Source organism: Oncorhynchus kisutch, linkage group LG13 (assembly GCF_002021735.2).
Source record: "Oncorhynchus kisutch isolate 150728-3 linkage group LG13, Okis_V2, whole genome shotgun sequence".
Classification (NCBI taxonomy): Eukaryota; Metazoa; Chordata; class Actinopteri; order Salmoniformes; family Salmonidae; genus Oncorhynchus; species Oncorhynchus kisutch.
The window spans coordinates 28,969,705-28,992,203 of NC_034186.2; the positions used below are offsets into that span (position 1 = coordinate 28,969,705).

The following is a 22,499-nucleotide window of genomic DNA, read 5'->3' on the forward strand; positions in this document are numbered from 1 at the left end:
GTCGTATGGGTATTTGAACACAGCTATGGTTTTGTGTTACAGATAAAAGGATGTCCTGGGGCTGTGAATACTAGTGAAAAAATCATCAGAATTCTTGTCCAGTTGTGATACATATACAAATCTCCAGGCAAGACACTCCACGTGTGATTAATCTTGTATGGAGAAAGTGAACTATGATCACTCGCTGCACCCTATTCTACTGTGTAATCTTGTCTGTGAAGAATAGCTCAGTAGGCAGCTGCCTGTGTGTGTTTGTGAGAATGTGATTGATATAAATAGATGTGAATGCCTGATGAGGGGAAAAGAATAGGATGGAGAAGAACAGAACGCACTTGACCCTCTCAACTAGGGGTTTTCTTCGCAATAAGGGTAAATAAAAAACATTTGTCTATGGATGTCGAGCCACAAAGGTATTGAGATGAAATGGAATGAGATTGGAATTGGAATCATTAAATCGATGTTAAGCAGAATTCCATTCTCTGATATTATGCCTTTCTTTAATGGCTAATAATCCTGGATAATGTTCCGGGATTCTTCCGATGGCATTGAGGAGTACACCACATCAGTCACTGGCTTCATCAATAAGTGCATTGATGAATGCATAGTGACTGTACGTACATACCCCAACCAGAAGCCATTGATTACAGACAACATCTGCACTGAGCTAAAGAGAAGAGCTGCTGCTATCAAGGAGCGGGACTCTAACCCGGAAGCTTATAAGAAATCCTGCTATGCCCTCCGACAGACCATCAAACAGGCAAAGCATCAATACAGGATTAAGATCGAATCGTACTACACTGGCTCCGATGCTCATTGGATCTGGCAGGGCTCGCAAACTCTTACAGTCTACAAAGGGAAGCACAGCCGAGAGCTGCCCAGTGACACGAGCCCACCAGAGGAGCTAAATTGCTTCTATCTCACTTTGAGGAAAGTAACACTGTTCCGTACGACTGTGTGATCACGCTTTACGCAGCCGATGTGAGTAAGACCTTTAAACAGGTCAACATTCACAAGGCCGCAGGTCCAGACGTATTACCAGGACATGTACTTTGAGCATGCGCTGACCAACCACCAAGTGTTCTCACTGACATTTTCAACCTCGCCCTGTCTGAGTCTGTAATAGCAACATGTTTCAAGCAGACCACCATAGTCCATGTGCCCAAGAACACTAAGGTAACCTGCCTAAATGACTACCGACCCGTAGCACTCATGTCTGTAGCCATGAAGTGCTTTGAAAGGCTGGTCATGGCTCACATCAACACCATAATCCCAGAAATCCTAGACCCATTCCAATTTGCATACCGCCCCAACAGATCCACAGATGATGCAATCTCTATTGCACTCCACACTGCCCTTTCCCACCTGGACAAAAGGAACACCTATGTGAGAATGCTATTCATTGACTACAGCTCAGCATTCAACACCATAGTGCTCAGTCCCCTCCTGTACTGCGTGTTCACTCATGACTGCACGGCCAGGCACGACTCCAACACCATCATTAAGTTTGCCGATGACACAACAGCGGTAGGCCTGATCACCGACAACAACGAGACAACCTATATGGAGGAGGTCAGAGACCTGACCATGTGGTGCAAGGGCAACAACGTTTCCCTCAATGTGATCAAGGCAAAGGAGAGGATTGTGGACTACAGGAAAAGGAGGACCAAGCACGCCCCCGTTCTCATCGACGGGGCTGTAGTGGAGCAGGTTGAGAGCTTCAAGTTCCTTGGTGTCCACATCACTAACGAACTAACATGGTCCAAGCACACCAAGACAGTGGTGAAGAGGGCACGACAAAACCTATTCCCCCCTCAGTAGACTGAAAAGATTTGGCATGGGTCCTCAGATACTCAAACAGTTCTACAGCTGCATCATAGAGAGCATCCTGATGGGTTGCATCACTACCTGGTATGGCAACTGTTCGGCCTCCGACTGCAAGGCACTACAGAGGTTAGTGAGTACGGCCCAGTACATCACTGGGGCCAAGCTTCCTGCCATCCAGGACCTCTTTACCAGGCGGTGTCAGAGGAACGCCTTAAAAATTGTCAAAGACTCCAGCCACCCTAGTCATAGACTGATCTCTCTGCTACCGTACAGCAAGCAGTACCAGAGCGCCAAGGCTCGGTCCAAGAGGCTTCTAAACAGCTTTTACCCCCAAACCATAAGACTCCGGAATGTCTAATCAAATGGCTACCCAGACTATTTGCATTGCCCCCCCCCTCTCTTTTACGCTGCTGTTACTTGCTGTTAATATCTATGCATACTCACTTTAATAACTCTACCTACATGTACATATTACCTCAATTACCTCTTAAAACTACATTGTTGGTTAAGGGCTTGTAAGTAAGCATTTCACTGTAAGGTCTACTACACCTGTTGTTTTCCGCACATGTGACAAATAAAATGTGATTTGATTTGATTTAATAATTGCTGAGTCACAGGCTGTGCTATAAAGACGGACTATCTCTCTAGAGTTCAAGTGAAACATAGTCTACTCTACATTACAGTATAATGTGTAGGAGTGTGGAGGAAGATGACATTGGGAGAATCTCAATTGCATACTCTTCGCCTCCTCTCTCTCCTCCTTCTCAAAACCCAATGGAGGAAAAGGTCAGAGGGGAGGGCCTTGTGGCTCTCTCATCCAATGGGTTTTAAGAAGGTGAGGAGAGAGGATGCGAGGAGTATGCAATTGAGATCCTCCCATTATGCTGTGTCATCAACTTCAGCTTTTATGTCATAACTGAGTGACTGACAGCCACCTACGTGCAGAGAGAACAGCCCGTTCTAGAACACTTCCAGCCCAACAGATAGACATGGTCCCATGACTCCCTGTGTGTGAACATCCCTGGGGTGCCCCTATCTGTGCAGTGTGACAGTACACTATGTGCAGTGTGACAGCACACTGGCTAATTTGAGTCAATGGTAATCAGGGTCTGCTCAAACGCCTCCAAATCTATTCTGCTATATCCAGGCCCTCTCGTTAGAGAAGATGAGAAAATAGCTAGGAAAACTTTCCAAAGTCAGGGGATAGTACGCCACAGTACTAAAGACAATAATTAACCCTTTACACTCATGGGAATTGGCCTATATGGATAGGGCTAAATTGAAATGTTTCTTACAGAAGAAATGTGAAATGCATAACCATGGTAACAATTGAAAGGGAACAGTTTCAAGATTATCAGAAAATGATTAGACCAAAGGTGAGGACATATCAGTTCACCTGACACAAGACTGAATCCAACAATTACACAAACATTTTATGTGCATTTTACATTTACTGTACCTTTTGCCGCATTTGTTGATAACGAAATCAGAAAATACTCTGGATACATTGAGTAACAAAATATTCCTGGAAAATGTGTGGTAGGTGAAACATAAGACAAAAAAATGACAAGGATTTGAGTGAGAGGACTAACTGGTGTATCCAAGTCACCACACACCACTCCAAGTAATTTCAATGCACTTTTATGGCTCAAGGAAAGAGCCTTCAACTACAAGGTTTTTTTGTTGCTCTCCTAGCTGTGTTGTTGAGGAACTAGAGCAAGAACACTTAGTAGTTGTTTTATTTGGAACACAACCCATACATCCTCACCATCACACAATTACTGTTGTTGTTTACACAATCCAAAAACGGTCCATTGAAAATCCCGATCTGGGTCAGGTGGGCATCATTTGAAAGCCTGTTATATTGCCAACATGAGCTAAGTTATAAAATAAGATATTACAGTTAGGCTCTCACAATGAAATTCAGGGAAACAAATGATAGCGCACATAGAATGAAGTCATGAGTGCATTCAGGTCGTGGAGATTTTTCTTCACAATAGACAAAGATTCTATTCTATTCAGAACAATATGGACCCAAAAGCCTGAAACGTTGGATGTCTACCCGTTCTAAGGACTTAAGCTTGGTGATTGCGTAAGGTCCCCATGAGTGACAGAACACTGAGACAATCACGGCGCAAAGCTCCTATTTTTTGCTTGCCCACCAGTCCACCACAGAAAGCACTGAGCTAGGCTGAAACACCTGCATTTTGGAGCTCTCTTACTCAAGGAAACAAAAAAGAGACCATGTTTGTATGTGGCTTTATTAACTCAATTATATATAATTGCTAATATATGCTAAGCGATCACAGGGATGCTGGCCCATGTTGACTCCAATACTTTGTGACAAGTTGGCTAGATGTCCTTTGGGTGGTGGACCATTCTTGATACACACAGGAAACTGTTGAGCGTGAAAAACTCAGCAGCATTGCTGTTCTTGACACAAACTGGTGCGCTTGGCACCTACTCCCATGCCTAGTTCAAAGGCACTTATATATTTTGTCTTGCCCATTCACCCTCTGAATAGCACACATACACAATCCATGTCTCAATTGTCTCAAGGCTTAAAAATCCCTCTTTAACCTGTCTCCTCCCCTTCATCTACACTGATTGAATTGGATTTAACAAGTGACATCAATAAGGGATCACAGTTTTCACTTGCATTCACCTGGTCAGTCTATGTCACAGCAGGTGTTCTTAATGTTTTGTACACTCAATGTATTGTACACTCGTGAGTTTTATGATATGGAAATGTGAGTGTACATTTGGGCTCACGGTTGTTTGGCTTGCTCAAATCAAAATCAAAATCAAATCAAATCAAATGTATTTGTCACATACACATGGTTACCAGATGTTAATGCGAGAGTAGCGAAATGCTTGTGCTTCTAGTTCCGACAATGCAGTAATAAACAACAAGTAATCTAGCTAACAATTCCAAAACTACTACCTTATAGACACAAGTGTAAGGGGATAAAGAATATGTACATAAAGATATATGAATGAGTGATGGTACAGAGCGGCATAGGCAAGATACAGTAGATGGTATCGAGTACAGTATATACATATGAGATGAGTATGTAAACAAAGTGGCATAGTTAAAGTGGCTAGTGATACATGTATTACATAAAGATGCAGTAGATGATATAGAGTACAGTATATACGTATACATATGAGATGAATGATGTAGGGTATGTAAACATTATATTAGGTAGCATTGTTTAAAGTGGCTAGTGATATATTTGACATCATTTCCCATCAATTCCCATTATTAAAGTGGCTGGAGTTGAGTCAGTGTGTTGGCAGCAGACACTCAATGTTAGTGGTGGCTGTTTAACAGTCTGATGGCCTTCAGATAGAAGCTGTTTTTCAGTCTCTCGGTCCCAGCTTTGATGCACCTGTACTGACCTCGCCTTCTGGATGATAGCGGGGTGAACAGGCAGTGGCTCGGGTGGTTGTTGTCCTTGATGATCTTTATGGCCTTCCTGTGACATCGGGTGGTGTAGGAGTCCTGGAGGGCAGGTAGTTTGCCCCCGGTGATGCGTTGTGCAAACCTCACTACCCTCTGGAGAGCCTTACGGTTGTGGACGGAGCAGTTGCCGTACCAGGCGGTGATACAGCCCGCCAGGATGCTCTCGATTGTGCATCTGTAGAAGTTTGTGAGTGCTTTTGGTGACAAGACAAATTTCTTCAGCCTCCTGAGGTTGAAGAGGCGCTGCTGCGCCTTCTTCACGATGCTGTCTGTGTGGGTGGACCAATTGAGTTTGTCTGTGATGTGTACGCCGAGGAACTTAAAACTTACTACCCTCTCCACTACTGTTCCATCGATGTGGATAGGGGGGTGTTCCCTCTGCTGTTTCCTGAAGTCCACAATCTTGTATGACATCAAAGTGGTATTTATTATAATCCTCACTGTCTCATGTTTCGAAAAGTATCCTCTTAATTTTCAGAATTTGGGCCTTCTGAGTGGTGCAGCGGTCTAAGGCAACTACAGACCCTGGTTTGTTCCCAAGCTGTGTCACAACCGGCCGTGAACGGGAGTCACATAGTGCGGCGCACAATTGACCCAGCATCGTCCGGGTTAGGGGATTGGCCGTAAATAAGAATTTGTTCCAACCGACTTGCCTAATTAAATAAAGGTTAAATAAAATTGAAAAAAAAAAGAATTCCCTCCCTCAGACAACCAACAAGTTTTGTGAGGGTTGGGGGTGACTTCTTGTCACGCAAGTTGGTCATGTTCAGAATGGCTGTCAATCAAAACTCATACAGCGCTGTGAAGCTCAGAGCCAGAGCTCTGGCGTAATGTATAGCATGTTACTGTACAGGCATATCTGCCATTTTCAACCAGTATACACGTTTGTACGGGGTACGAGTGTAAAGGGTTACCATGTTTATAAAATGCACTCAATTCACGGTGTAAGGATCAATAAAATGCCTCAAAACACACTTATCTTTGCAATAGCATGCATGACTAAAGAAGGGAGAACATTTCCGAATGAAAATGTATTAAATCCATTATGAGTAATTGGGCTTTTAATAGTGATAATTAAGGCTGCTTGTTTCTCTGGAGTTCTACCACTACTTGCCAGTGCCTGAGTTTCCTTACAGTATAACAGTGAGCCTGCTATTTCTATAGAGCAGGATACTGTAAAAACACAGTATTGGGTATTGGTGTATTTTTGGTTCCGTTTTCATAAAACAGGAGGATCAGGAGGATTTCACATTATGTGAAATAGCCTAGATGAATAAAAATACACCCATTGACGGAGATACAAAGCTTATTATGCTAATTAAATAATATGTTTCTCTCTGTTTGGTAATCGGAATTCATGAGTTTTCTGAACAAGGTTTTCCTTCACAGCACTGCTGTAATTCAGACACATACGGATTCTAAACCACAACACTGATACCATGGCTATAAACTCACCGACACATCCAAATGATTTACTATGAGCTTTTCCACATTTCAAGACAGATGTACGCAAAACAAACAAATGAATCACTCTTCCTCACAGTTTCTATTTTCTGCAATTTATACATCCTATGTCAAGGCTATTAAATTGAGCAGAGTGAATTTGAGAGATACCTTGTGTAGATAATACTCCTCCACATGGGCAATAGCTTAACCTCTCTCTGGACAGATTGAACTAGTAGGAGTACAGAATGGATCTAACAGCCCAACATCTATGGAATATTTCCAATCTGAATCCCCACAGCTGAATTCTGCATTGACAAACACCTGTTTTAATCAGAAGCGACTTCTCTGAAAGGATTACAAGTTAGTCTGCTTTTCTAAATGGATTTTCCATCAGAATACTATCAGACTGTCAATGTTTATTTAAGTAACTTATGAGCGAGAGCGAGAGAGAGAGCGAGAGAGAGTCATTTGAATCCTAAGGATGCAGCTTTAATCAGTTGTGAAACTTGGTGTACTTTGCCACTAGATATAAAAATCCATGCATCAGTATATCTGCATATTTCAGGCGACATTTACAAATAATGGATAATGGATTTTCTTGTCAATTGTAATTTAAATTATTTATGCCACTGTGGTCTATTCGTGAACCCCAGCAGGGAGAGACTTTTATGGCAAACAATATTTTCGATAACATCAGCTCTGGCACAAAAATCTTTGTGATCTAATCATTCCCAGTTTGTTTGTCCATGGATAAGGTTGAAAACTCACTGGCCACAACTTACAGTGAATCAATTCAGACACAATCTCTTGTTCACTGGTAAAATGCAATAGATGGGAACTTTAAAGTGGATTATTAAGGCTTAACAGGGTTTAGCGCAGCCTATCCTCGATAGGAATCTAGAAGCAGACAGACAGCACATTTATTGTGTTGCCCCAGTGTCCACAGAGCACAATCACAGCAACAGATAAAAGTAACTTGGTTCCTGTGGGAGTTCCATGACACTGAAGAACAAACAGCCTTGTGGACTCCATGAGAAATATTTGGTTATATCCCGATTACCAAATATATGGTCCTCTTAGACACAGACTGCAAGTGCTGGATTAAATGTCCCACAACAAACACCTGTCCCCATACCTAAAACTCAACTCTGTAGGATTCCAGAGATGGTTGGTGGATGATTCTACTTTGAAGGAATATTTGACGAGGGTTACACTGCTCCTATTTCATTTCAGCAATGGCCAATCCAGGTCGCAATTGTAAATGAGAACTTATTCTCAATTTGCATACCTGGTTAAATAAAGGTTAAATAAATAAATAAATAAAAATCCGCTGCGAAGCTTCAGTTTAAAATACTATATAGAACGAAACATAAACATTGCTACAACAATACCCGATTAAATTATGAAAGTTTCTCAATTTACTTTGTATTTTGTCCGTAATCCCCAAATGAGTATCTGTTGTATTATAATTGGTGCCAAGCACCCATTCCAAACACATAAACACAGTGGAATCTCTGCTTTTAGGACAGCTGCAAAGTAAGATAAGTAGAAAGTGTTACCGTGCTAGCAAAAACATGATTTATTATGTCTCAAAATATTGAGACTACCTGGTGCTTCAGAGTGCTACTTGAAAAGATGAATAGTGTGACTGGCGCTATTCACAGACTCAGCTGAAGCGGAATGAGCAGTAAGGACAAAGAGACACAGAGCACAAGGATGCATGTGTGTGGCATGATGAGCAACCAAAACACACTGGAGTTAGCAGCTCTTCTTACACAAAAGATGTAGAAGAAACACTAGTTTGCAGTTTCACACATCCTAGTTTTGCTGTTAACTATTGCTGCTGAAGCTGATGTTTCACTTACTCCATCCTTGGAATTGTAGCCTCTAATTAATCAATGGCAATTAGCAAACGCCAGCCATATAGAGACGACCTGGCAACATTGCCCAGCATCGTCAAGGGTTTGGCCGGGGTAGGACGTCGTTGTAAATATGAATTTGTTGTGAACTGACTTGCCTAGCTAAATAAAGGTTAAATAAAAATATAAAGATGCCAGAGGGCAAAAACAAAGTCGTAATCAGGAGAGTGTAAGACCAAAAACAAACAGCAGAGTCAACAGTCCACAAAAAAAGTTACATTAGCGTATCTGGGACACAAATCACTAAGGAAATCTGGCGTAATTTAAAAATAACTATGTTTTCCTTTTTATCTGGCTTCATTCACTAATTTAAGGAAGAAAGAGAAATATATTGCTGTGTGTAGAGTAGAGGTCATTTCATCTCTCTGTGAGATATACCCTTCTGTTTGATTAAGCTCTATGCTGCCATGGCAGGTCTGCTTGCTTTTATTACTCCCCAAATGTCACAAGTGGACTGGCATTTAGGTTCATTAACAGGATTATGACAAGAGGAGAAATAATGGAGCATTCTGCCATGAGAGTCCACCCTCTGACCCCCATGTAGCTTCCCTTACCAAGAACAATGGAATACTGACAATGTTTAAATAAGTTAGCCTTTTCAACACTCCTCCATCACAAGGTACAATTATTCAGGGTAGCAACCAGCAGATGGACTGCCTGGACAGCGCAAAAATGCAAATGCTTTCCGTTTGAATTATATTAGGTTTTATTTTCATCCAGAGAGAAAAAAACGAAATCGAAAATACTATAATTTACAAGGCATCTCAGGTTGAAGCAATGGATTTTGACCACTCGATCGATCATCTCTACTTTTCTGTGAGGTTTCCTCATGTCCTCAAAGATAATAATATGTTGTAACACTGTCTATTTTTTGAATCACCTGTGGAAAAGATAGGATATAAAACACAATACAGATTGGCCAGTGTAAAGGAGAGAATGTGGAGGGATAATATAGCATCGTACCTTCTGGATGTCTGAGGTGAGTTGGAGCAGTGAGGGAGAGGCAGTGGAGCGCAGGGTCTCCGTCCCCCTGACAGGACTGTGGAGGCTGACGTAGGCTACAGCCCTGCTCTGCAGCACCACCCGGTTCTCCTGCAACAACACAACACAACATGCTGATTAAGCTTTGAAATACAATACAATATCATACAATACAATACATAGCTAGGATCTGTGCAACATCTGAATCCTCATCAAGGAGTTCACATCTCCTAGGAAAATCAAGGCCGGGAATGTGTACAGAATAGTAAATGACAAACTAATTGGTTTGATACACATTATGTCTGACATTGGTACCCCTCTGCATAAACTGTATATTGAAGCAAACAGGAAATAGCACATCATAGCCTATACATTGGTTGAGATGGTGCTCCACAGAATTATTATAGAAAATGCCCGTGGCAACGTTTTTATAATAATCTTGCTATATCTAGTACATGACTTTGAATATTAAACTCAATAGTCCTCATTGCACTCTGAGATATACTAACTGCCAGGAGAATGTTATTAATGCTTGGCTGCAGCTACTGCCTTCCAATCTTTCCCTTAGAATCTCCAACATGGTTTGTTGGAGACGTACGAGAGTCAAGAGCTGTTTTTGTGTTATTTTTTCCCTTTCCATTGCTTGAAGCCTTGAGGGCTGACAGAAAGCCCTGTTTTCTCCTGTGGTGCAGAGCTGAAGTGAACACAGAGTGAGTAAATACAGTAGCTTTGACCTCCTATTAAACCAGATAATGTTGCTTCACCAGGGAAAAACACATATAGCACTCCTTTGGTACCGTGATAAACACACTGATACACGTGTGTATATAGTACATTAATACACTGATACATATCTGTATAGAGTACATAAACACCCTGATACACATGTGTATAAAGTAAATATAGCAGGTACAGTATATAAGCGCTATAGAGTAATTCCATGATAAGACTCGGGTTCACAGAAGATGGACAGGGGATTCATGCAGGTTTACCTCTCCCCACTCAAAGGAGCCGATGTTGCCGAGCGCTGATCCCCCCCATGAGCAGAAGAGAGTGGTGCGGTCGGGTTCCCAGCCTCTCCGGGCCTGCTTGGTCACCGAGGTGATGATCTGAGTCATCATGGCAGAGCCGCCGCGCCAATCAGCTGCTGTCCCTTTATGCCAGCTGTCATGGCGACTGCCCACCAGCACATATCGATCTGTGCACAGACAGAGGAGAGGGACACACCCAGAGGACAGAACACACACACCCACACACCCACACACAAACACAAGGGTTGAGACTCTGTCTGACTGTCTGTTTAGTAAAGACTAAAACTTGTGTGCGTGAATAAAAGAGATTGCTCGGGGCAATGTTTTACACAAAGAGGAGTTGTTGTAATGGATTTCTTTATTTGGACTTTATTTGGATTTAGTTTTAGAGGCAGAAAAGGTCTGAAAATCAACTAAAATGTTGCCAGGATATTGTGTCGGAGAAGTAGCAAGATATGCTGTATTCTGTCCTTCTTGGGTAAGAAGAGTGTAGGTGGGAGGCATTTGAAAGTGTACAAGAGTTGTGAAGGACAGATGATGTAAAAAGTAAAAGTGTTGTTGACCAACAACACAAACAGAATAAAACAGGCATCCCACTGGGCACACACCGGTTAAATCAAAGTTTTTTTTAAACGTTATTTGTCTAAGTATTGTGACGTGCAATCAATGTGGAAAATCAATTGGATTTGAAAAAAGTTATCAACCAATACTGTTTTCATCTAATTTCAACCAGTGTTGTAAAAATTTAAATGAACATTGGTTTATATGTAAACATTGCTAAAACATAAGACAATATAAAAAGGTAAAAGTTTATTATTAATATCATGAATTTGTCATCCTATTTACAAGGTAAATACTTCTAAACTTCCAAAGATCAAATCAAACATGGACGATTTATAGTATACCCAGCTTCACGAAGAAATAATGGTGTCCTTTATTGGGCAAATCAGATGTCAACGTAGCCTAAATAAACCCAACCTCACTCCGAATTTAGTTTCACATACATCTTGTGTAAGAAAAGTTAGAGGAATTACTTTCAACTATTCAATGCTATTTAGATAATCTACGCAAATGAGTATGGAAGCTAGTCAATGTCTAAATCTGTTTAGTAATTTTCATGGGGCATTTAGACAGGTAGGTGTCCTGGCACGATACATTCTGGTGAAGGGAAGGGAAGATATTAAAGGCTTGCTCTGCACCAGGGACTTTATTGAAATCATCCTAAAGGCACCAACGCAGGACCGTCATTAAAAGGCCATTTCCAGGAGCTAAATGACCTGTGTCTGGGCCAGCCAGGATGGCGATGGCAGACATTGTTTTATAGAAGCAGTTTTTCACAACAGACAAAAAAGCTGTTTCAGCACCTGGAGGTTCCATTTTCCTCCACACACACTTCCTGAGTTGGTTCTCTCTGCAGGAAACAAAGAGGGCACAGTGGGGAGGACTAATCGCATAAGCAGTTATCTTGGAGATTATAATTTGGAGTGTGCCAGTATTCATACTTAGTCTGTGAGTCTTACAAGATTGCTTCCTCTTGTTATTAAAGGTGGCTGAGATAAGGCAACTACTTCCGTATCGCCATGATTGCATAATGTTCAAAGTCATTATGGATTTAGCGTGGTCTTTGTGCACTCAGCTGTGAACATTTTTTTATATTTACCTGGATTGGTCTTTCCTCTCAAGTATCCACACACATTGTTTACTGTCTTGTATATTGAGTGGGTTCCAATAGTTAGTTGTATCTTCTTCCTCTCTGTAAAATAATAAGACAAAGATAGGCCTTAGATCATCCATCCCCATCCCTCTGAGGACAACAACAAACAACATATTGTCTTCCAATTAAAAAAAAAAAAAAAAGTTATTTTATATTACTCCTCCTGTATACACTTGTTTAATCCCTCAGCCAGGTAAGGAAAATAATATCACTCTTACTGGCCAACATACACACATAACTCTAATTATAATTATAATTATAACCCTAAACCTAACCCCTAAGCCTAAAACCCAAAAGGATAGTATTGTTATACCACACACGCACACACACACGCACACACACGCACACACGGGCACACGCACACACACACGCACACGCACACACACACACACACACACACACACACACACACACACACACACACACACACACACACACACACACACACACACACACACACACACACACACACACACACACACACACACACACACACACGAAGCAGGTAAGTGGGTTATACAAGATGATATTTTTTGTAATCATTGAAGGGCAGCGGGGAGAGTGTGTAGTGCCACTGACCCCCAGGAGGGCTTAGTGAAGGGAGTGTGTTTGTTCTTCTAACATACTGAATCAGCACATCATTTACTTTTGCACAGATTTCTACAGTACATGTACAACAAGTATACTTTAAGCCAGCTATAGGCAATATGCTTTGGTTCTATCAATGCTTATATTTCTATCTGCTCAGGTCTTGCTGTGTGTCCGTGGCTCTTACGGTCATGCTAAAATGTCTGTCACCCTATCAAACTTTGTGCCCAAGGACCAAAACAGAAGGGATTAAAGTCAAATCCAGACTGACACAGTTTGGTTGTACTTTAAAAGTAGAAGTATACAGAGCAGTTGAAGGGTTGGTGCAGAGAGGAAAATCACCCAGAGGCTTTCATAAAGAATATGAAGACTCCTTTACATTTCCTCTGGAGTCTGCGATTCTAGCCAATTAAGGAACAAAGGGTCAGGGTGTGGGCGTGAATATATATACACCAGGAGATGAAAGGCAACCCGGTGTCCTGGAAGAGCACCCTCCCCTTCCTCTCTCCTCTCGTCCCCTTCCATTCCTCTCCTTTCTGCTCCTCTCCTGTCCTCTTCTTTCCTCTTTCCTCTCCTCCCTCTCTTCTCCCCTCCTCAGAGCAGCTTTCTGTGACATTGCACCTTGGGAGTTCAAAGGGGAGCCTCTCTGTGTTGAGGATCTAGTCTCTCCGCAGGTAGGAAGGCGATGCAGAATTGAACATTCTGTTTAAAGAAAGGCTCCCAGATAGCATCCAGATGTGTTGGCCCTAGGGTGTACAGTACAGACACAGACTTTTTTATTAGGCTGCTTGGATGCAAAAATCACAGGGAAATAAAGATGAAGTGCCAGTGAAGATGTAATCCCCGGAAACAAATAGTGATGGAGGGGCCCAGTATATACTGTTTAGTTGACAGAGCATTTTCCCCCTCTATGAGTCATTTAATTCTGTATAAAAATTCAGTGGACTTCTCATGGGCACACTTTCCCATTTATCACTTTTGACAACAGCACAAATGACTTTGGCTAAAGAGCAGAAGATGAACACATAGCTTTACAGAAGTATATTAAAACTGTGGCATGAAGGTATAGGGCTTTCACTACCAGGTAGCAGAAGGTATTAGGTTACTTGCAATCATGTTTATATGGTACTATTTATATTTAAATCTAGTCAATTGTCACAAATAGTCCGGGTATCCATTTGATGACCTGTTCAGGAGTCTTATGGCTTGGGGGTAAAAACTTTGAGAAGCCTTTTTGTCCTAGTCTTGGCACTCCGGTACCGCTTGCCATGCAGTAGTAGAGAGAACAGTCTATGACTGGGGTGGCTGGGGTCTTTTACAATTTTTAGGGCCACCTGGTATAGAGGTCCTGGATGGCAAGCAGCTTAGCCCCAGTGATGTACTGGGCCGTACGCACTACCCTCTGTAGTGCCTTGTGGTCAGAGGCCGAGCAATTGCCGTACCAGGCAGTGATCGCACCATGCTCTCGATATGGCAGCTGTAGAACCTTTTGAGGATCTCAGGACCCAAGACAAATCTTTTTAGTTTCCTGAGGGGGAATAGGCTTTGTCGTGCCCTCTTCACAACTGTCTTGGTGTGTTTTGGCCATTCTAGTTTGTTGTTAATGTAGACACCAAGGAACTTGAAGCTCTCAACCTGCTCCACTACAACCCCGTCGATGAGAATGGGTGTGTGCTCGGACCTCCTTTTCCTGTAGTCCACAATCATCTCCTTAGTCTTGGTTACATTGAGGGATAGGTTGTGGCACCACAAGTCAGTTAAGAAGAAATTCTTATTTTCAATGATGGTCTAGGATGGTCTAGGGGATTCAAACTTGCAGCCTTTTGGTTACTAGTCCAGTGCTCTAACCACTAAGATACCCTGCCACTCCTGGTTTTGAACCTAGCAGGTCCAAAAGAAGGTCAAATTCGGGAACCATCAACAGATAATACAGCACCGTACAATACAATACTATACAAAATGCATGTAATCACATCAAATTGTATTTGTCACATGCTTCGTGAACAACAGGTGTAGACAAACAGTGAAATGCTTTCTTACGGGCCCTTCCCAACAATACAGAGAGAAAAAAATTGAAATAATAGAAAAAAATTGAAACCAATGAATAAATACACTTTGAGTAACAATAACTTGGATAAATACACGTGGTACCAGTACCGGGTTTATGAGCAGAGGTACGAGGTAATTGAGGTAGATGGGTGCATATAGGCAGTGGCGTAAAGTACCCTTGTGTTGTCTTAAGCGTCAAAAATGACCCGCCACTATGTTTAACAGCAAAACCCCCTGACTTTTCCTAGAATGACCCCAACATTAGAAAAAGTGAAACATCGCCTTTGTTCATATTTCTGTGAAAGCTGTACACCATCAGGGTACAAAGATTGTCTTATTTTTGACCCGGCAGTTCTAAGATCATTTACACACCACAAAAACCACAAAGACACGCACGCACGCACACACACACACACACACACACACACACACACACACACACACACACACACACACACACAACGTGACTCAAACCAGAGCATAACAGACCTATTTTTCTCTCTCCATATCCCCGGATTCCTTTCGCAAACTCTAAACATTTTCATCTGGATCTTCGCAACTAGCTAACCGCAATCCCAGGTGACTACTCCTGGCTAGCGTTTCCATCCCGGAGCAAGCACCAATTAGCCTGAAGCTAGCCCGGCTAGGGCTCCTGGGCTACCACCGAAGCCCACTCCTGGGCTACAATATCCGGACCCCTTCTACTGCCGGTATGGGGCACGGAACCCCGCCGATCCTCTACGACTGGAATACCAACATAATCTGCCCGAGGAGTCCAACAGACCTCTCAGGCGCGATGTCCGCTGAAGACCCATTCTTCTAACCGTGGCCTGCTAGCTACCTAGAGCTACTTGGAAGAGCTACCCAGCTACCCTACTAATCCACGACTGGTCTATCGACGTCACCGCACAAAGAGGCAAAAACAGACTTACCTGCATCGCGATGTCCCCCAAAGGCCCTTCTGCTAACTTGCTATCCCCGGTCTGCTAACTGCTAGCTTGCTTCCCCGGTCTGCTAACTGCTTGCTTGTTAACCCCGGTCTGCTAACTGCTAGCTTGCTAGCCCCGGTCTGCTAACTGCTAGCTTGCTAGCCCTGGTCTGCTAACTGCTAGCTTGTTAGCCCCGGCCTGCTAACTGTCTGAATCGCCGTGTCCCCAGCCAGCCCAACCACTCACTGGACCCCATATGATCATTTGGCTAAGCATGCTTCTCTCTAAAATCAATATGCCTTGTCCATTACTGTCCTGGTTAGTGATAACTGTCTTAATTCACTGTAGAGCCTCCAGCCCTGCTCAATATGCCTTAACCAACCATGTTGTTCAACCTCCTACATATGCGATGATCACCTGGTTTAAACATCTCTAGAGACTATATCTCTCTCATCGTTACTCAATGCCTAGGTTTATCTCCAATGTACTCACATCCTACCTTACCTTTGTCTGTACACTATGCCTTGAATCTATGCTATCGTGCCCAGAAACCTGCTCCTTTCACTCTCTGTTCTGAATGTGCCAGACGGCCAGTTCGTATAGCCTTTAGCCGTACCCTTATCCTACTTCTCCTCTGTTCTTCTGGTGATGTAGAGGTTAATCCAGGTCCTGCAGTGCCTAGATTCACTCCCACTCCCCAGGTGCTCTCATTTGTTGACTTCTGTAACCATAAAAGCCTTGATTTCATACATGTTACCAATAGAAGCCTACTCCCTAAGTTTGTTTTACTCACTGGTTTAGCACACTCTGCCAAACCTGATGTCTTAGCTGTGTCTGAATCCTAGCTTAAGAAAACCACCAAAAACCCTGACATTTTCTATAACATTTTCTGCCAAGATAGAACTGCCGAAGGGGCGGTGTTGCAATCTACTGCAAAGATAGCCTGCCGACTTCTGTCTTACTATCCAGGTCTGTACCCAAACAATTTGAGCTTCTACTTCTAAAAATGCACCTTTCCAGAAACAAGTCTCTCACCGTTGCCGCTTGCTATAGACCTCCCTCTGCCCCCAGCTGTGCCCTCGATACCATATGTGAATTGATTGCCCCTCATCTATCTTCTGAGCTCGTGCTACTAGGTGACCTAAAATGGACATGCTTAACACCCCAGCCATCCTACAATCAAAGCTTGATGCCCTCAATCTCACACAAATTATCAATGAACCTACCAGGTACAACCCCACATCTGTAAACACGGACACACTCATAGATATCATCCTAACTAACTCGCCCTCCAAATACACCTCTGCTGTTTTCAATCAAGATCTCAGCGATCACTGCCTCATTGCCTGCATCCGTAATGGGTCTTCGGTCAAACGACCACCCCTCATCACTGTCAAATGCTCCCTAAAATACTTCTGCGAGCAGGCCTTTCTAATCGACCTGGCCGGGGTATCCTGGAATGACATTGACCTCATCCCGTCAGTAGATGATGCCTGGTTATTCTTTAAAAGTGCCTTCCTCACCATCTTAAATTAGCATGCCCCATTCAAAAATTGTAGAACTAGGAATAGATATAGTCCTTGGTTCACTCCAGACCTGTCTGCCCTTGACCAGCACAAAAACATCCTGTGGCGTTCTGCATTAGCATTGAAAAGGCCCAGTGAAATGCACCTTTTCAGGGAAGTTAGGAACAAATATACACAGGCAGTTAGGAAAGCTAAGGCTAGCTTTTTCGAACAGAAATTTGCATCCTGTAATACAAACTCAAAAAGTTCTGGGACACTGTAAAGTCCATGGAGAATAAGAACACCTCCTCCCAGCTGCCCACTGCTCTGAGGCTAGGAAACACTGTTACAACCGATAAATCCACTATAATTGAGAATTATAGTAAATAAGCATTTCTCTACGGCTGGCCATGCTTTCCACCTGGCTACCCCTACCCCGGTCAACTGCCCGGCACCCTCCACAGCAACCCGCCCAAGCCCCCGCCATTTCTCCTTCACCCAAATTCAGATAGCTGATGTTCTGAAAGAGCGGAAAAATCTGGACCCCTACAAATCAGCCGGGCTAGACAATCTGGACCCTCTCTTTCTAAAATTATCTGCAGAAATTGTTGCAACCCCTATTACTAGCCTGTTCAACCTCTCTTTCGTATCGTCTGAGATTCCCAAAGATTGGAAAGCTGACGCGGTCATCCCCCTCTTCAAAGGGGGTGACACTCTAGACACAAACTGCTACAGACCTATATCTATCCTACCCTGTCTTTCTAAGGTCTTTGAAAGCCAAGTTAACAAAAAGATTGCCGACCATTTCGAATCCCACGGTACCTTCTCTGCAATGCAATTTGGATTCAGAGCTAGTCATGGGTGCACCTCAGCCAAGCTTAAGGTCCTAAACAATATCATAACTGCCACCGAAAAGAGACATAACTGTGCAGCCATATTCATCGACCTGGCCAAGGCTTTCGACTCTGTCAATCATCACATTCTTATTGGCAGACTCGACAGCCTTGGTTTCTCAAATGATTGCCTCGCCTGGTTTACTAACTACTTCTCTAATAGAGTTCAGTGTGTCAAATCGGAGGGCCTGTTGTCCGGACCTCTGGCAATCTTTATGTGGGTGCCACAGGGTTCAATTCTCGGGCCGACTCTCTTCTCTGTATACATCAATGATGTCGCTCTTGCTGCTGGTGATTCTCTGATCCACATCTACGCAGACGACACCATTCTGTATACTTCTGGCCCCTCTTTGGACACTGTGTTAACTAACCTCCAGACGAGCTTCAATGCCATACAACTCTCCTTCCGTGGCCTCCAACTGCTCTTAAATGCAAGTAAAACTAAATGCATGCTATTCAATCGATCACTGCCCAGACCTGCACGCCCATCCAGCATCACTACTCTGGACGGCTCTGACTTAGAATACGTGGACAACTACAAATACCTAGGTGTCTGGTTAGACTGTAAACTCTCCTTCCAGACTCACAATAAGCATCTCCAATCCAAAATTAAATCTAGAATCGGCTTCCTATATCACAACAAAGCATCCTTCACTCATGCTGCCAAACATACCCTCGTAAATCTGACCATCCTACCGATCCTCGACTTCGGTGATGTCATCTATAAAATAGCCTCCAACAGCCTCTGTCACAGTGCCATCCGTTTTGTCACCAAAGCCCCATATACTACCCACCACTGTGACCTGTACGCTCTCGTTGGTTGGCCCTCGCTTCATACTTGTCGCCAAACCACTGGCTACAGGTTGTCTTCAAGTCTCTGCTAGGTAAAGCCCCACCTTATCTCAGCTCACTGGTCACCATAGCAGCACCCACTCGTAGCACGCGCTCCAGCAGGTATATCTCACTGGTCAACCCCAAAGCCAATTCCTACTTTGATCGCCTTTCCTTCCAGTTCTCTGCTTCCAATGACTGGAACGAACTGCAAAAATCTCTCCCTCACATACTGTATCTCCCTCACTAGCTTTAAGCACCAACTGTCAGAGCAGCTCACAGATCACTGCACCTGTACATAGCCCATCTGTAAACAGCCCATCTATCTTCCTCATCCCCATACTGTATTTATTTATTTATCTTTCTCCTTTGCACCCCAGTATCTATACTTGCACATTCATCTTCTGCACATCTACCATTCCAGTTTTAATTGCTATATTGTAATTACTTCGCCACCATGGCCTATTTATTGCCTAACTCCCTTATCTTCCCTCATTTGCACTCATTGTATATAGACTTTTTTCTACTGTATTATTGACTGTATGTTTTGTTTATTCCATGTGTAACTCTGTGTTGTTGTATGTTGAATTGCTATGCTTTATCTTGGCCAGGTCGCAGTTGCAGATGACAACTTGTTCTCAACTAGCCTACCTGGTTAAATAAAAACACACAAACACACACACACACACACACACACACACACACACACACACACACACACACACACACACACACACACACACACACACACACACACACACACACACACACACACACAATGAGAAATTGAGATTACGTGTGCTACTGATTGAACTCAGGCAAAACTAAAACTTTCTTGTGTGTGTGCAGTATCTCCCCTCCACGTCCCCACACATGACTCAAGTTCACAGTCAAAATAAGAACAATTTCTAACAAAATAAATACAATTTCTGACAAAATAAAAATGTATTGAAATCATTGTTTACTAATGGGGAATGCAGTCAGAGGCTATAAAGGTGATGCAGATGACAGTCCCCCCAGTTCTCTCTTTGCTGAAGCCATGAGTGCGTATTTCAGTGCCCAACAGGTCGTAGATTAGATTTTTACAGATGTCCAGGAGGAACAAGAGAACAATGATTTAGAAGAGGAGGAGGAATCTGAAGAAGAAGATGGTGAAGAATACAACCCAGAGCACGATGCATCATCTTCAGATGAAGAAGAAATCCCCCAAGCTGAAAGAGAGACATTTTTGTCAAAGAACAGCAAAATAACATGGTTCTCGTCACCACATGACAACCAGGGCAGGATGGCAGCACAAAATGTCATAAGGATGACACCAGGGCCCACAGGACATGCAGTTTCCCATGCTCAAGACAACGCCTCAACATTCTACAAGTTCATCACACCAGTCATCGAAAAAATAATATTGGAAATGACAAATTTGGAAGGTTTCCGTAAATCTGGAGACAACTGGAAAAGGATGGATGAGATTGACCTGCGTGCCTACATAGGGCTGCTAATCTTAACAGGTGTGCATAGGTCCCGAGGCGAGGCTACATGTAGTCTCTGGGATGCAGAGAGTGAAATGGCGATTTTCCGTGCCACGATGCCACTGAAAGTCTTTCACACTTTCTCAAGTATGCTACGATTTGATAACTGTCAAGACCAGCAAGACATGTGAGAGACAAACTGGCTGCCATAAGAGAGGTCTGGGAGAAGTGGGTGGAGCATCTGCCATATACTTCTACCACCCTGGGCCTGAAGTAACAGTGGATGAGCAACTGGTTCCATTCAGAGGCTCCATTCAATTTTTTATATCTGTAATGTAAGTGATTTTCACTGTTAATTTGATTATTTATTGCTGTAATATTATTGATTTATGTGATTGTTTTCTGTGACACTGATACTAATTACTGATCTCTTGTCAAAAGGTTGTTGTCCTTTCCGGCAGTATATGCCCAGCAAGCCAGCAAAATATGGCATCAAGATATGGGTGGCCTGTGACGCACAATCCAGCTACACTCGGAAGATGCAAGTCTACACAGGGAAGCCGACCAGTGGAGGCCCGGAGAAGAACCAGGGGATGCGGGTTGTGCTTGATGTGACAGATGGACTGAGGGGGCACAATGTCAGTGTGACAATTTCTTCCCCTCTTATGAACTTAGCCAGCAGCTCCTGAAGAGGAAGATCACCATGGTTGGCACAGTTAGAAAGAACAAGCCTGAGCTCCCCCCTGCACTCCTCGCAACAAGAGGGAGAGAGGCCTTCTCATCAAAGTTTGCCTTCACCTCCACCGCCACTCGTTTCTTACCTCCCAAAGAGGAACAACAATGTGGTCCTCCTGAGCACACTGCACAAAATGGCTGAGATCAGTGATCATGAGGACAGGAAGCCAGCCATCATCCTGGACTACAACCACAACAAAGGAGGCGTAGACAACCTGGACAAGGTGATTGGAACTTACAGCTGCAGGAGGATGACTGCCCGCTGGCCCCTGGTCATCTTCCATAAGATCATTGATGTGTCCTTATACAATGCCTTCGTGATATGGAACAAGATCAACCCTACCTGGATGCCTGAAAAACAGATCAAGAGGAGGGCGTTCCTGGAGAAGCTGGGAAAGGCACTTGTAACCCCACACATTCAAAGAAGGGAGCGCCTCCCCCGCACAGCAGCCTCTGCAGCACTTGTGAAAGCTGTTCAAGGGGCTGAATCTTACCCTGATCCACCTGAGGCTGCAGCTGGGGCAGGCAAGAGGAGGAGATGCCAATTCTGCCCCTCAGAAAAGGACTGTAAAACAAATACTATGTGCTGCACATGTGAGAACTACATCTGAAAAGTCCATGCACACAGACCTGCATACTGTCCTACATGTGCAAATTAGAGTTGATTGATTTATTTTATTTATATTTATTGTTGTTGTTTATATACCTTGTGTGTGGGGGCAATGGTTTAAAAAATGGGAGAAGACTAGTATTTTGTAGTTGAATTCCTCCTTGTACAGTATATAAGAATATATCACTATGTTGCCAAAAAAGTTGAAGGCTGTTATTGTTTCCCTTCAATAAAATGCAATTCAAAACTACTTTCTGCACATTTCTGATACTTTCTTAGGCTGCTATCTCTTGCTAAAACAATGATGTTTACACCTATGCAATACCTTTAGCAATAATAATAGTAATGATAAACCTCTACTTTAGTAGAGTTATGTGTTTTCTTTTATTTCAACAGGTGTGTTGTAATAAAAATGAGTTGTGTCCACTGATTAAATGCAGTCTTTCTGCATTGTGAAGAGGGAAAACCCCGATATTCACAAAGTTTGTGATGAATGACAGGTATTTTCT

At 43.1% G+C, this 22,499-nt stretch overlaps 1 protein-coding gene across 1 annotated transcript in view; it reads right to left on the reverse strand.

The window, feature by feature from the left end:
• Positions 1–22,499, reverse strand: part of naaladl2 (N-acetylated alpha-linked acidic dipeptidase like 2) — a 273,612-nt gene that overhangs the window by 68,763 nt on the left and 182,350 nt on the right. Inside the window, exons 7-9 of the mRNA XM_031785955.1 lie at positions 12,328–12,420; positions 10,629–10,834; positions 9,619–9,747 (exon numbers count right to left, since the gene is read on the reverse strand). Coding sequence (XP_031641815.1) covers positions 9,619–9,747; positions 10,629–10,834; positions 12,328–12,420 — 428 coding nt within the window. The remainder of the gene's footprint in view (positions 1–9,618; positions 9,748–10,628; positions 10,835–12,327; positions 12,421–22,499) is intronic.